At 34.9% G+C, this 16,523-nt stretch overlaps 1 protein-coding gene across 3 annotated transcripts in view; it reads right to left on the bottom strand.

Moving 5' to 3' along the window:
- LOC137623305 (ecto-NOX disulfide-thiol exchanger 2) overlaps positions 1-16,523 on the bottom strand; it is a 136,314-nt gene that overhangs the window by 42,804 nt on the left and 76,987 nt on the right. For 2 of the 3 annotated variants that reach the window (XM_068354104.1, XM_068354101.1), the window contains exons 8-11: positions 12,685-12,810; positions 11,371-11,455; positions 7,134-7,282; positions 5,730-5,942 (exon numbers count right to left, since the gene is read on the bottom strand). In XM_068354104.1, the coding sequence (XP_068210205.1) occupies positions 5,730-5,942; positions 7,134-7,282; positions 11,371-11,455; positions 12,685-12,810 (573 nt within the window). The remainder of the gene's footprint in view (positions 1-5,729; positions 5,943-7,133; positions 7,283-11,370; positions 11,456-12,684; positions 12,811-16,523) is intronic. The other variant, XM_068354103.1, reaches the window with a different exon arrangement.

Below are 16,523 nucleotides of genomic sequence, written 5' to 3'. Positions count from 1 at the left end.
ACCAGTCCAGCAGGAAAGCGTCTATGTGGGCTGCCTCTGGATCTGGAACTGGAAAGCAGTAAGTCGAGAGCCTCTTTGTCAGAGAAGTCGCAAAAAGATCTATGGTGGGTTGACCCCATGTCATCCATAGCTTCTCGCACACAGTCTTATGCAACGTCCACTCCATGGAGATGACTTGTCCTCTTCTGCTGAGGCAGTCCGCCAAGACATTCCTTTTTCCTTGCACAAATCTCGCCAAACGAGAGATGTTACTTGCCATAAATGGAGTTCCTTCTGATCCGTGGATCAAAGACCCGAGCATTCCAGACTGTCCAGCGGAGCTCCCTAACCCAAATCTGATGCATCTAAATACAACACATGGTTTGGGTTCTTGATCGCAAGAGAAAGACCTTCTCGAAGTCTGATGTTGCTGTCCCACCAAGTCAGACATGTCTAGACTGAGTTGGAGATTGGGAAAGAGATACTCTCTAAGCCCTTCTCCTTGTTCCAATGGTTTAGGTGAAATTGGAGAGGGCATAGGTTGAGTCTCCCCAGAGAGATAAACTACTCCAGCAATGAAAGAGTTCCCACGAGGCTAGTTCAAACTCTTACAGAGCAACTGTTTTTCTCTTGCAAGTGAAGGACTTTTAACAGAGCTTGTTCCATTCTTGTGGGAGACGAAAAGGCCCGAAAAATCAGACACTGTATCTCCATTCCCAAATAAAGAATAGTCTGGGATGGGGTACTGTAAGTTACGACTTCTCTACGTTCACTATGAGACTTAGCTCCTTGGTTAGGTCTAATGTCCATTAGAGGCTCTCCAGACAGCGATATAATGACGACGCCCTGATTAGCCAGTCGTCAAAATAAAGGGAGGCTCTGAATCCTCAAAAAATGTAGAAAGCTTGCTACATTTTGCAAGGGCCTTGTAAAAACAAGAGGAGCAGGAATGAGGCCGAAGTACAGTGCTCGACATTGGTACATCACTTTCCCGTCCACAAACCTCAGATGTTGTTGAAAGTTTGGATGACTCGGGATGTGGAAGTATGCATCCTGAAGGTCGAGAGAGACCATCCAGTCGCCTTCCCATACTGCTGCCAAGACAGATTTGGTAGTCTTCATCGTGAAGTTTGTCTTGACAATGAACACATTGAGCGCACTTACATCTTAAGTACTCCTGCAGTGAACGTGGCTGCCAGATCATTGGAGCCATCCCTGATAGCCGTGTTCCTGCAGTGAACGTGGCTGTCAGATCATTGGAGCCATCCCTGATAGCCTTGTTCATGCATGACATAATTGTACAGCAATACATTGACAGGTGGAGAGACCTTCTTACTTAAGGCTCCCAGGGACCAATCCAACAAATAAAAACTTCAAACGCTCGAAAAACTCCTAACAGGAGATGGTCTAGCTCTGAAGCCGACCATAAAATCTTGGATCGTCTCATGGCCAGACGACGGGGAGAGTCTATGAGGCCTGAGAAGTCTCCCTGGGCAGAGGCAGGAACTCCCAAGCCGAGAACTTCTCCCGTGTCATACCAGACGCTCGCTCTAGAAGCCAGTTTAAAAGGAGGGAAAGCAAAGGCTGTCTCCCCCAAACTCCTCCTGGTGATCAACCAGTCGCCTAGCAAACGTAAAGCTCTCTTAGAAGAGCGAGAGAGCACTAGCTTAGAAAACGACGGCTTCGAAGTAGCTAGGCCTAGCGTAAACTCTGACGAAGGCGAACGAGGAGCAGCAGTTACAAAATGGTCCGGAAAAAGATCCTTAAAAATCAGCATGATTTTTTTAAAGTCCATAGAGGGCTGAGCAGCTTTAGGCTCCTCTCCGTCTGACAAAGTCCCCAAAGGAATATCAGTAGGAGGAGGATCAGCAACTTCCTCATCTGAAGGAACCTCGTCCAACAATTGCCTAGTCTCATGAAAAGGAAAGACCTGCCGCGGCGGCAACGCTTGACAGGCAATGTCAACAAGCAAAAGAGCAGCAGTAGCAGTATAGGAAGCGACGTCACGCCGCTGCTGAAAGGACTGAAATCCTTGTGACTGACCAACAACAACAACTGAAGTTGATTGACGCTCGACGTCACGTCGGAACTGCCTTGACTGCATAGGCTGAGCAGGTAAAACAACCTTCGACTGCGGTGATTGACGCTCAACGTCAAGTCGAGGCAACTGAGCCGGTCGGCGAACGTCAGGTCGGGGCTGCGGCGGCAGCGGCTGAACGTCAACACGAGACTGCGGCAGCGGCTGAACGTCAACACGAGACTGCGGCAGCGGCTGAACGTCAACACGAGACTGCGGCAGCGGCTGAAAGTCAACACGAGACTGCAGCGAGGGAGGATCCATGTCACGTGACTGACGTGAAAAACTACTGACATCACATTTCAAAGTACAAGAAACGTCAGCACTAACGTCAAACGGATGAGTAAATGCTCGTTTGTGCGGCTGACGGCCAGAGTCTCGTTTAGCGTAACGGCGACTAGAAAGCAAAGGTTCATCGTGAACCTGCTCAACGTCATACTTCTCCATAAGGGAGGCAAGCTTAGTCTGCATGTCCTGCAGGACAACCCATTTAAGATCAACGGGAGTCGGAACGGGCCGAGACGACGGTAACGTCTGTGTTGGTAAAACATTGCCTTTACCGCGACCCTCGGACCCCGTGTTACGCTTGCGTTTAATAGGCGAACAGTCTTCCGACGACTGCAAAGGGTCAGAGCTGTCCCAATGGCTACAGCCAGGACGCTGGACCTGTCCTGAAGGGACTGACTTTCGCTTCAAGGGTCTAGAAACCTTGCGCCTTGCGCCAAGGTTTCTTTTGCGAAAAGTCTTCGGATGACGAGGAGAACACAGTCTCACCCGTCTTAAGGTAAGGGCGATCTTGACGAGAAACGTCCGATACCAAAGAGGGAACGTCTGTACGTTGGTTAAAGCCTCTCGTCCCCTTAAGTCCTACGACATTACTTCTCCCTGGTGCAGGGGAGCCTGAAAGAGGTCTCGGACTAGGGGAGCGACAAGCACGAACAAACGAACCCTCCGCAACACAGAACATGTTCTTTTTGCACTTACTTCACTGATATCGTATTTTTCAATAATTTCACATTAGGCATGAATAAAACTGATTTCTACCTGAAGCACGCAATTCTCCCTTACATCAAAAGGTTATAATTGCGAAATGAGTCGTATAAAGTAAGCACATTAGTACAAAATGAAACACACATGCAAAAATCAATAAACATATATATCGAATAAAACGGAAATATATAAAGTTAAAAAGGATCAGTGACTGGGGAGGAGACTAAACACTAGTTCACTAAAGACTACGTTTTCAATCTCTCACCGTACAGTGCCTTGGGACGAGAATAAAAACTAAAAAAATTTTATCCTCTCTCCCCGTACAGAGACTTGGGACGAGAGTAAAAAACTGAATCGAGAACAACGTTACTCGCTCCCAAACTCCTTGTACAGAGACTTGGGACGAGAATAAAGATCGGATCGTTCTCTCTTTCTCTCTCTCTCTCCGTCTCTCTCTCTCTTGTCACACACAAGAGAATTGCCCACTCACCCTTCGTCAATAAACAGGTTATTTGACCAAAGGAAAAAACTGAAAGGACTAAGAAATTGAAAATTAACAAGTTCCTTTAAATTAGTATCTAAAACGCTTCAGTTTGAAAGAAGAATGAACAAAACGTCAAAATCGATTTACTCTTTCTGCAAAGTGAAACCGTGATTCTCTCTTTCTCTATCGTAACGATAGAGCGCAAACTGCATAGCATAATTAACCAAACGTTAGTTCATCTTTGAAAAAAACAGCACGAAGACTATTCAAAGAATATATTTCTTAAAATATTTTCTAAAAAATATTCATTTCATAACTCTTACAGAGCAATTGATTTAAACTTAACAAAAATAAAAGTTGAATGGGCTCAACGTTGTTTAACTTCGTTTTCCAAGTTAGGACAGCCTACAAGGAATAGGTAAAGGCCGCATATAAACAAAACATAAAATTTATCTTGATGTTTAGTATACTGTAATTAGAAAGCTAATCGAAGAGGCCTAATAAAGGCGGGTGAGATATAAAATATATAGAGGAAAATCTATAAATATCAACAATAATTTATAACGTGATAAAATAATTACTAAAAGCCTTAAACACACTTCCGTACACTGAGGGAAGGGTCGGCCATCTTTACTCTATGGAAAACCAGAGATTTATATAAAAAAAAAAAAAAATTAAAAAAAAAAAAAAAAAAGCAAGGTCAAAACACTTTTCCTCTCCTTTCAAAAGCATTTCTTTTGAAGACAGTATTGAATAATCCAACACGGCGAAAGCAATAAAACCAAAACCAAGTACTTCACCAATTCGGTAGAAAACTCGAGGTCATAAAGCGAGTGGAACCAACTTGTCGACAAGACCGACAGAGAAGAACTGAAGATGTTTACAAGTATATGCGGTATCTGGCCGATAGTCGGCGCTGGTGGTCACACCCGCAACCTTCACGGCGATCGCTCGCGAGTTTTTGGAATCTGTCGAGCCGTCGGAGACGTCAGCTATTATATATTCACCGGCTAAGTTTAATATTTAAAACTGAAATTTCAAGTAAAATAAATCACAGTGACACTACCTTTCTTTAATATCTAATAACTTTACTAACATGACGTAAAATTCTTTAAGTAAATACCGGAAAGAAATCACAACAAATACTAATGAATCATGCTGGGTATATATCAGTTATAAATAACTATAACGAAAGGCAAGCCTTTTGAGGTCATGCTTACTTTTTTGTATACAAGACAATTCAGGATTACTCCATTTCTATGAAAAAAAAAATACAAACATACTGTACTGTGATGTCAAAATCCTCCACACCAAGTGAATGATTCCCCTGGAACACTGTTAAAAACAAAACATCACCCTACCAAAGACAAACCTGGAATTATATCAACAGGTATATGGAGATAAATTTGTATAAATAAGTACAGAAAATATCAAACTGTTGAATTGAGCAATTCACACACCCATACACTTGAATACCAAAGCGAAGATGTCACCAGCTACTTACGATTAAGGGTCTGCTCCTGACAGGTAAGCTGGAAAAATCTCACTTAACATTATTGGCAGCAATACTATACAGAAAAAGAGTACATGAAATTCCTTCCTGATGACCGTTTCCCCTGCAGTCACGGTCAGGTAACCAACCACTCAAACTCACCCTCCATTTCATGGATATTTCAAAAGTTTTCTTTTCTTTTTCTCAGCTTGCAAGCATGTAATATTAGGTTACTTAGATGTTCTTTCATTAATAACTGACTAAAAGACATGATCAGAGAAAATCCACATCCTTGTCATGATTTTTCTCCTCCAATTGGTTACTATACCTGATGCAACTGAATCCCCATCGGAGTCGCTATGCTCACAGTCTACTTTTAAATCCTTTCTTTCTGTGCCACTGATTTAACTTTCAAAATCTAATTGTCTCAAAAAGTCCCAATAGATTACTCATTGCATAGAGTTGATCATTCAAAATCATTAAGAACATCAATTTATCAATAAATATTAAGTGTCTGACTGCATCATGAAAATATGAATTAAATTACTTATCATTATCATATGTTCTGTTTTTTTTTTTTTTTTTTAGTAATATTAATATCAATCCTTTATCAATATAAATGCCAATTACCATATTGTTCTTTCCAATCTCCTAGATGAGTGAGGCGAGGCTAACTTAAACATTACATAAAACTGGCTAGTACTCACATTGCATGACAACACCCTGCATTCGAGCACGTGTCTGTTCCCGGAACTTTGCTAGTTCTTCCTCGTACTGTCCCTTTTCTGTCATAAGTCGACGCACATGTGAATTTGTGGACTGGATCATGCTATAGAAAGTGCCGGCATTTCTCTTGTTACAGTCACCACGTTCAAGCCAAGTGATGAGTATCTGAGCTGCCTTCGAGAAAGTATCATCTACTGAAAAATGTAATAGGGTCAAGTGAGTGTCAAACCTTTAGTTTCTATACGAAACACAAATTAATACATACATACATATATATATATACAAACCTTTAGTTTCTATACGAAACACAAATTAATACATATATATATATATATATATATATATATATATATATATATATATATATATATATATATATATATATATATATATATATATATATATATATATATATATATATATATATATATATATATATATATATATATATATATATATATATATATATATATATATATATATATATATATATATATATATATACTGTATATATATATATATATATATATATATATATACAATATATATATATATATATATATATATATATATATATATATATGTATATATATATATATATATGTATATATATATATATATATATATATATATATATATATGTATGTATATATATATAATACACACACAGGTAAGGTACACCTTATCCTATGTCTGTAATTTGTTCCAAAATAGGCGACTTAAGGCGAAAAATGACTTAAGTCCAATTTTCTAATCACTCAGGTAAACCATCAATAATCATTCCCAGTTCTGTATTTTATTTATAAAGGTATTTTTAATAATATATATTTCAGGTAAACCCTAAAAGAGTCACAAAACACGAATCTGTGGTCTTATTAAAAAACCTTTGTAATAAACGAAAAAAATTCACAATCTACTTAAGGACATGGGAAAATATATTTCATAACATAACTTGTTTTTGGAGAACTATGTTTATTGCAAAGGCTTTTTAGACTGAAAAATTCTTATTTACCGAATTGCATACTTGATAAATTTAGGTCAAAGCATAATCAAGAGAAATAGTGCTAACTTGCACTATGTCTACTGAGCAAGAGAAAGACCAAGAAGTTAATAACCAATTTAAACCACCATACAAGATTTTAACCAATCTAGATCTGTACATTAATTAATGGTAGGATATATCTGGTGCTCATTTTCACTGTACAGTACAGGTAATTTATCTAAAAAGACTACTCTAACCTGTCCTAACACTTGCACAAAAGATTTTTTCTTATATTGCTTATAATTCTGATCACTAATATTTCAGATGTTGGACAGTATGGCAGGATAAAACCTTGTTTTCAGAGCTTGGAAATCAAAATTCCTAAGTATAAATCTACACTAACCTTTCAGCTGTTCTGCTATTAATGTTGCCTCATGCTCCGAATAATGAACAACAGGTGGTGGGGAGGGCGGCCGTAATCTCTCTTGCTCGATTCTTTCCCTGTGCCGTTGTTCCCTCTGGAGCTGTCTTTGCCTGCACTCCCACTCGTATCTGGAAAAAATATAAATACTTACAAGCTGGTCCTTTTTTACCGATGCAAATATCTACCTCATTAAATGAAATACAATATCGTGAAAAGGATCAAGATTACCTGGTCATAACGTGACCTTCTTGGAGCAATCAAACTGCTGAAATTGATGAAAAAAAAAAAATCAAATTTCCTGTGATATTTCACATACAGACTCGTACACCTTTTGTCTATATTATCAGAAAATTTAATTGAAAAATTTGAAGTAGTTTTGGGGATACAAGCAAAAAACCCTACATTACTATCATTGAGAAAAGTTAATTTTTACGTATAATCTAAAGGTAACTTCAGTTAATCAGTAATAATTTCAATTTAGCTATCAAATAAGAATATCCAATTGCCATATATGGCAACATTATGATTTGGCAATAACACAGAGGTGCTTAAGTGAAGGAATGATACTGTCTGTAGCAGCTCAGAACTTGAATCTGCAACACATCATTTCAACCGGTCACGTATTTTGCCTTTTCCTTTAGCAGAGTTATTTCTTTTGGCTTTAAATACATCCTTGTTAAGAAGAAATAATGCCAAGACCAAAAAAATGTATGGAACATCTACGTTCCATAAGAGAAATTGTAGGCATCTCTGACATCCCCCAAAACTTGGGATAATACTCTTTCCAAGAGCATAAATATATATAATATAATGCACTGTACATGAAATAATAATCACAAATAGCACAAATATAACACATAGAAATTGTTATAAAACCCTCAAACTGTAGGACAACAAGGCAAATAAATGGACAGACAAGGAAAAAATATCATCCCAAAACTTAGGAGGACAATTTCTTAAAACTATACTTATCGACCTTCAAATGGAAACTCAGGTGTAATGAATACATCGAGCTCAGTGAGACAAAAAGCAAATTAAAGCTAAATAATTTGTCTAGGAAAAGATTTTTCTATTTTGCCCCACCCCCCTAAAAATTTCTGGATTAAAAAATTCAGTATTTATTACAGATATAAATTTAGCAGAGAGAGAGAAAGAGATGAAGATAGACAAACACTATGTATTAAATACTCTACCAAAAAAAATGTATGTATAAGTCAGTCCCCAAGATGATAACTATGTATAAGTCAGTCCCCAAGATAAGAAGTTTGAACTTTAGAACTTTCAAAGATAAAAACTTTGAACTTTAGAACTTTCAAAGATAAAAACTTTGAAGTTTAGAACTTTCAAAGATACGAACTTTGAACTTTAGAACTTTCAAAGATAACAAACTGGTGTAAAATAAATAAACGATATCTTTAAGTTCTTTTCAGGAATTCTTAATACATAAGCAGGTTAGCTGGCTAGTGCTGGCAAGACCAGCCGAGTGAAAAATAATATAGAGTAAGAAGTTTGGGGTTATAAACTTGATGCCCAAGCTAATTATGATGGATTTAAGAACTTTTCAACTTAAGAACCCATTCTTGGAACGCATCTTATTTTATTCAGTACCATCACAAAAGGAGGGCCCCAATAAGGTAATCGCCACCTCACGAGAAAAAACCAATCATAAGGCACTTATTCGAAAAAACAGAATTTTATTAAATATTTTTGATTCTATACTTGCCTGGTGTTAATATTAGAAGAGATTAATTATGTAGATAAATCTCTGAAATTGCTAGACTAAGTAAAGCCCAAAGGTTAGGATAGGATATTAACTAAACAGAATTACATTATAGCATACGTGTATTGGTTGTATGGAATCAATTACCATAGTCTATATCATAGGGTCTACAGTACTTATCAGATCTTGTTACTTGTTATGAGGACGGATGCCAAAACTGTTCATTGACAAACTTATTATTAAACGTTACATCCACATGTTTATTTATATTATTGTGACCATAAAGAATATTTTGTTGTTGTTACTATTATTATTATTATTATTATTATTATTATTATTATTATTATTATTAAGTTGAGGTGCTATTACTCAAGGGCTATCTATAATCATTAAAAAGGCATACAATATACAGTACATCTATATATGGAAAATTGACCTGATCATTACATCAAAATACCGTATGCTTAATTTTCATATATAATTCACAAGTAAAAATTCATCATACTGCACTAACAGAATGCATAACTTTTATATAATGTTTACATTTACCTCACAGCAAAATACCCAAGACCTCTGTCAACCAGCTATCTATCGCAAATGACTAAATCTGTGAAGATGGAACCCGTAAAGACCGCGGGCCAACTGTATTTAGTAATCATATGAGAGAGAGAGAGAGAGAGAGAGAGAGAGAGAGAGAGAGAGAGAGAGAGAGAGAGAGAGAGAGAGAGAGAGATATTAGTTCATTAGACAAATAAGTCAGTTGTTGTTCTGTAGCTTGGAAAGAGAAATGTGCATTCAACTTACATGACAAATACCGAGCAAAATGTCAATAAGTGGAAACAGTTACATTGGCTAACTACTCACAAAAACAATGGACAATACTATTTACAATATATTATATATCTCCAGACATGAAAATTACGTTTTGAAAATATTATAGTTAAGACAATAAGTACCGAAATATATAAAAACTTATCTTGTCATCTGTCCTGTTTACAGCTATCAAGGTTACAAATTTTGGTGTGTTACCGATAATAAAGAAATTTCCTAAGACCTACAATAAGTGCAGGATAGAGTATTTGGTTCATAAAAAGGTAAACCATATTTCACAAAAACTACCTACAGAACTGGAAGAAATATTCATAATTTCCTCAGCTTTATGATCAAGAATCGCAGAGCTAAAAACTATAAATTATCATACATCGGCAACGTGGATGAAACACTGGTAATCTTCTATATTCCATTAAACTCATCAGTAAATAAATATGCGAGAAGTATTTTAAATAAAGCTACTTAAATTAGTATGGTAAATTAAAATTGACAGTTCAAGTAAAAATGGTTTCTTTTTGGAAATAAAAAAAAGATCCTTTGGTAATTTACCTTAATCAGCTGATTCTGAAATTACAGACGGTTGTATCATTTAATTTATAAACATAAACATTGGAAAAGATTAAAATGTCGCTTTTATTTCTTAATATGAAATTAATATTGAATATCACATGCATTATTATTGCATACAGTGATGTGAAACTGTATATTTCAAATACATAGATGGTGTTATGCACTGAAACACCACGGGCAAGTTTTATCTGAATTTCAACTTTTTTTTTTTTTTAATGGAAATAGACTGGTATTTACATTTAACACCATGGAAGCCACATAAATTTGCCTGTGAAGCCATAACCATGGTTAAATAAGTTATAATCTCATAACAAAGGGAGACTACCACCAGCAGGGATAGGGTGAAAGAAAAACTGATGGCACGGTACACAGTCAACTATTGGCTGCCCAGTGAACTAGTTGCACAGGATTTTCCAAGTTCCCTATCATAATTTCGACCGGATTAAAAGAGGTGTCGGAGCATCAGTTGTCAGAAAGGTATACACACAGAGCCAACTATTGGCCGCCCAGAGAACTAGTTGCACAGGATTTTCCAAGTTCCTTATCATAATTCTGACTGGATTAAAAGAGGTGCCGGCGCATCAGTTGTCAGAAAGGTACACACAGAGCCAACTATTGGCTGCCCAGTGAACTAGTTGCACAGGATTTTCCAAGTTCCTTATCATAATTTTGACTGGATTAAAAGAGGTTCCGGAACATCAGCTACCAGAAAGGTACACACAAAGCCAACTGCTACTAGTCCCACAGGATTTTCCAAATCACCTATCATAATTTTGCCTTAATCAAAAAAGGTGTGGGAACATCAGTTACCAGAAAATCGGTGGTGCACCATACTATTTCATATCATTCAAGTTGGAAATCTCTTCTCTAAATTTACTTTTGTATTCAGTACAAACCAAGGACAATTCAACAACGAGAGATTCACGTCACACAGCTAAACGGAACCACCTTACTATAATAAAATCAAGATTTATAATCGTTTCTACAACATTGGCCTGTTATATTTTTTTGGCTAAATCTTTTCTTATATACACTTCCAGCTCTCAGCTTTCTAATTCAACCAACATAGAACAGGTAAACAAAACAGTAACTTACTGATCATCTCGGGCCTGCGCATAATCAACATGAAGACGTCCAGTGTTAGCTGCATCTGTACTATTATTAATTCGCATTCGGTAACCTGGAAGGTAATAAATACATTAACATCATGTATATTGTACTACATTATGTTTCAATAATATTTCTTGATGAAGGATTCTCAGTAATTTTTTTCATTTTACTTAATTATAAAAAAATATCAATCTTCTTAAACTTCTTTAGTATTTTGTTTACATCCTAAATCAAGACTTTTCCCATCAAAGTAAAAATTATGTTTCAATAATATTTCTTGATGAAGGATCATCAGTAATTTTTTTTCATTTTACTTAACTATAAAAAAATATCAATCTTATTAAACCTCTTCAGTATTTTGTTTACATAATAAAGCAATACTTTTCCCATTGAAGTAAAAATGTCACTGCTGTGAATACACAACATATGTTTACAAAAATGAAGATAACTTAAAAATTTCACATACATACAGCAATATATAGGTTTTGAATGAAAACTAGTATTTGAATACAATTATATATTCTTGAAGGGTTTTCAAACATTGCAGTGCTCTGTATAATGGTAATATGTCTTTGAGACTGCTCTAGATTTGTAGTCTTTTAACACACAAACACATTAATTGAGTACAATAGCCCTAATAAAATATCCAAAAATGGGAAAGTAAAGTACAATAGCCTTAATAAAATATCAAAAAATAGGAAAGTAAAGTAAAATAGCCCTAATAAAATATCCAAAAAAGGGAAAATAAAAGTACAATAGCCCTAATAAAATATCAAAAAATAGGAAAATAAAAGTACAATAGCCCTAATAAAATATCCATTAATATTGGCAGTACTGTAATCTGTACTATGCTTGGTAGAAACCTTGCCAAAATCAAAAATAGGTACAATAAGTACAATACATTACTTGACAAATTTTTAATTATAATAAATTAATATGTATTTAATCAAGTCAAGAGCTATGAGTATATATAAATCAATGATTTTTTCTTTTCCTGATGAATAAATTCAAATCTAATTTCCTATAATGTAAATTGTTAAAATGTGCAATACAATCAAATTCTTTACAGAAAACCCAAAGAAAAAACAGAAGAATAAACCCAAGTAAAACTTCCATTCACAAGCAAAGTATTGCTACATTATAAATTAAGAACTAATACATTCTAATTCCTCTTAAATACTCAAAATAATACTTTTTCAGATTAACAAGAACTTTCAATAGTACTATAGCATAACTAAAACGTGAATACTCTTAAAACAACACTGATAACACAACAGGATCAACATATCTGAGACTTACCTGATAAAAATATGGCATTGTCAACAAACTCTTCCAGTTCATATCGTATATGGCAGAAATTTTTCTTGCTTAGCCTTATCGTTGTAATTTCTCCACAGCGTTCATACACATCCCGCACAATCTCCTCTGCAACATATTGTTTTAATTCACGCATGATGAATAACTGGATAAGAAATGTCCTTAATTCTGTTAAGCAAGAATAATTCAGTCATCTGCTTTGGACAACTCTTATTAGATTTTGTTTAAAACTCCATACTATGGGGTTCTTCAAAAACACTCAAATCCAAATATCATAAGGGGAAGTAGAAAATGTTTCTTCTTTACTAGAATAACTATTCACAAAAGCTGATTTAAAAAGAAGTTGCTTTTGCAAAGAATGAATATGATGCTTTCCATTAATTAAAAGGACTTGCAATAAAGTTAATGTGCACTGCACTTGTGCCAATGACACAATGTTGATGAGTAATGAAATATACCACCACCAAATAAGAGAAAGTTGGGCCCAATGAACCTTGACACACTTCAACTTTATGCAAATAATAGTGATGTCATGTAACACCACCCTCTCATTACACCCACATAACACAAAGGGGGATTGTAACAAGTCAGGTGTGAGAGGAGACAAGGGGCCTGGGGGAGGGGAGATGACAAGCAAGGTCACAATGCCTAATATGCAAGTGAAAGTTTTCCCCGGTAGAGGCCCTGACCCTTACAAAAGAGGAACAGGTAATTAACAGGTAAATAATGGTACAGAACCACAGCGGAAGATAATGTCAAATTTATGGATTTTCCATTTGTTTTTACCTTACTTTTTGCTACTGTACCTTGAGTTTTTTAGTTTCCCAGCTTTATAATGATCAATGCATGCATTTCATTATTTCCTGTAACATAATCCCCCTTAAACTTCTAAAGAATTAAAATGATTTATAAGGAGAGGGAGAGAGAGATTGTGACTGTTTTTAAACATGGAACAATACAAATTATGCCAAACAAAACCTAAAAAAAAAATTTACACTTCAATAAATAAAATCATTATAACATAAACTCCCAGATAATACTATTCATATTTGAGACAGTCCTTGCTAAGACAACTTGAAAAAAATATGTCAATAATAACGATCCCTTGGGACAATTTTTACTTTCTTTAGTTTATAAATCCAGTTTACCTAAATCAAAAGCTAGATCTAATGCAAATCAAAATAAAGAAAACTACATATACAATTTATTACACCCAGATGTATTTACAGCAAAAAAAAAAAAAAAAAAAAAAAAAAAAAAAAAACTGCATGTCAAAATTGAGGTATAATGCAAGCAAATGGGAGAATCATGAGAAAACACTAAAATCTGAAAATGACGAAACTCAATCTTGTACAATATATCAAACTAGAGGTGAAAACATTATTTCAGATTGAAAAAAATAAGTTAATAATGCCTCTGACCTGATCACTATGGCAGTAATGAGAAGAAAGTCTGTGCTATTGGGCTACTGATAAACACAATTTATTGATATACAGTAAAGTACATCTAAGAAGCAGAATTTAATGAGAATACAGAGGCTTTAATTTTATACTTAACTCCTAAATAAGAACTAAATACCTGGCACACTACTACAGTACAGAGAAAAATATATAACCTGACTTGCTCACATTAAAATAAATCTACAACCTATCAAAATGAATTATAGTAAAAATTGTAATACAACATAGATACCAATGCATATCTTAAAAAAAAAAAAAGAAATAACGTTCTTTTCACGAAACTAACGTATCACAGCTGATTACTAAAGAACCAGTATCAAACAACAAAGGCTATTATGTAATAGGCCACAGAATACTACTGTATATTAGTAAAATAAGAACTACAACTAGGTCTATTAGAATTAATATATAATATGGATATTACCATAAGATAAACAATAACTGACAATGACAAACTATTTTAATCTTTTTTAAATTAAATTTCAAGTTCTGCAAATCTGACACAGGACCCCTTCCTCTAGGTACTGCAATTTCTCCATATATAGTATACACCAAACAGTTTGGTACACTACAGTAAATTCTCTATATTTTCTATCTTTTTTTCTGCGTATCAAACAATGGGAATATATAATAGGGTGTGCTATACTTTTTCTAGTTATTTTACTTTCACCATTCTCATAAAATTAGTTTTTGACATTTAACAATTACTACTTAGACCAATAACGCCATATCAAACTTGTACAACGATAACAGCTCCATAATTAATCCCCTGATCCCCATTGGACACATTCTTAGTCCAGATACTGCATTCATATCCCCTTTGGCAAAAGCAATGTATTTTATAACCAGTTATTACCAGTGTTATTCTTCTTCTTGTATTATTCTTGCCAATGTAAATTTTATAAAGTATGAACAATTATACATTAATGGAAAGGAAATTTATTCAGCTATATTACATAAAATATTGTATATGTTGTACTTTTTTTTCAAAGTTCTTGTGTAATGAAGAGTTAAGTAAAATGTACCCTAAAAGGCCATGGAGCTTAAATTCTAAATTCTTATGTAGGGGACTGTCGCTCAGAGTAATAAAAGTCTCCAAATAAAAAATAACTTCCAGTACTTGGCCATGCTTGAATAATGTGGGGTGGCTTAAAAATGGTCTGAGGAGGATAAACATATGGAAATTTACCTCAAAATTACATTACAAATGTGGGAACAATGGTAAGGAACAGGGTGGGAATGCTGACATGAAGAGACATCAATATTTGTTATATCAATAAAGTAAAGTAAATAGGAGCTGGCACTAAAGCCATTGGTAGTGGGATGGAGAATTGCTAATTTTGGTGGATGGCAGCGAGATAAAATAAAATGGAGTAGTGACACTCATCACAGCTGAAATAGATTAAGATGTGATAGAAGTCTGATGAATCAATGAAAGAATTATGAAGATAAAATTACTTACGGAAAGATGGTAAGGCTTCAGTCTATTTTACAAAATTAGGAAAACTAGAAGGATAAAAATTATAGGAAAGGGAATTATATGCAGTGACAGAAGTGAAAGTTAAATGAAATACTGATACAAGATTTGAATGGTCACATGATTTTGAGGGAGTTAAGGTATGGCATAAGAGGATAAAATCAAAAGAATCGGTATTGGAATTTCGTCAAAGACAAAGATTAAAGTTGTTGAACATGATGTTTAACAAGTTCACAGGAAAGTTAAAAACATACAAAAGTACAGAAGCTGAAAAGTAGAATCATTTTATGATGATGTATGGACAACCTCAAAGAAAAGAAATTGAATTTTTGTGATATCCAGTTAGACTTACTGTAATACAAAAGTGTTGCAAGCAAATCTGACATTAAAAGGATAGGAGGATTAAGACAGCTATTCAAAAATAAAAATTGGAATGATAAATGAAGTAAAAATAGGGTTATCTACACAAAATTTCAGCAAGTATAGCTTTTAAATGTGGTCAGTGGAAGCCAATGAAAGAACATATATAAAAATGGGTGCAGGGAAAAGAGGGATGCAATGTAAGAGGCCAGTAGCAAGGATAATAAAAGGTTTTAGGAGTTTGCTGATTTGAAGTTCTTCAATCTTGTGATACGTACATCTCTTACAATTTCCAATGCTGTACAGAAATCTCTTGAATGTGGTCAGCATATTCATTTGAATGGCCTTGGTTTTTGTGTTGACTTTAACCTTGTTAATCATAAGGCCCTTTATTTAAAATTCACAATAGATGGGAGTATATAACTATAAGAGTGAAATATCCTGTGTTCCTTGGGGTAGTATTATCGCCCATTACTTTATATGCTATATATGCATGATACTGTATGCGATTTGGATTTGAAAAC

Source organism: Palaemon carinicauda, chromosome 30 (genome assembly GCF_036898095.1).
Source record: "Palaemon carinicauda isolate YSFRI2023 chromosome 30, ASM3689809v2, whole genome shotgun sequence".
Classification (NCBI taxonomy): domain Eukaryota; kingdom Metazoa; phylum Arthropoda; class Malacostraca; order Decapoda; family Palaemonidae; genus Palaemon; species Palaemon carinicauda.
This window is presented reverse-complemented; position numbering and strand designations above follow the sequence as displayed.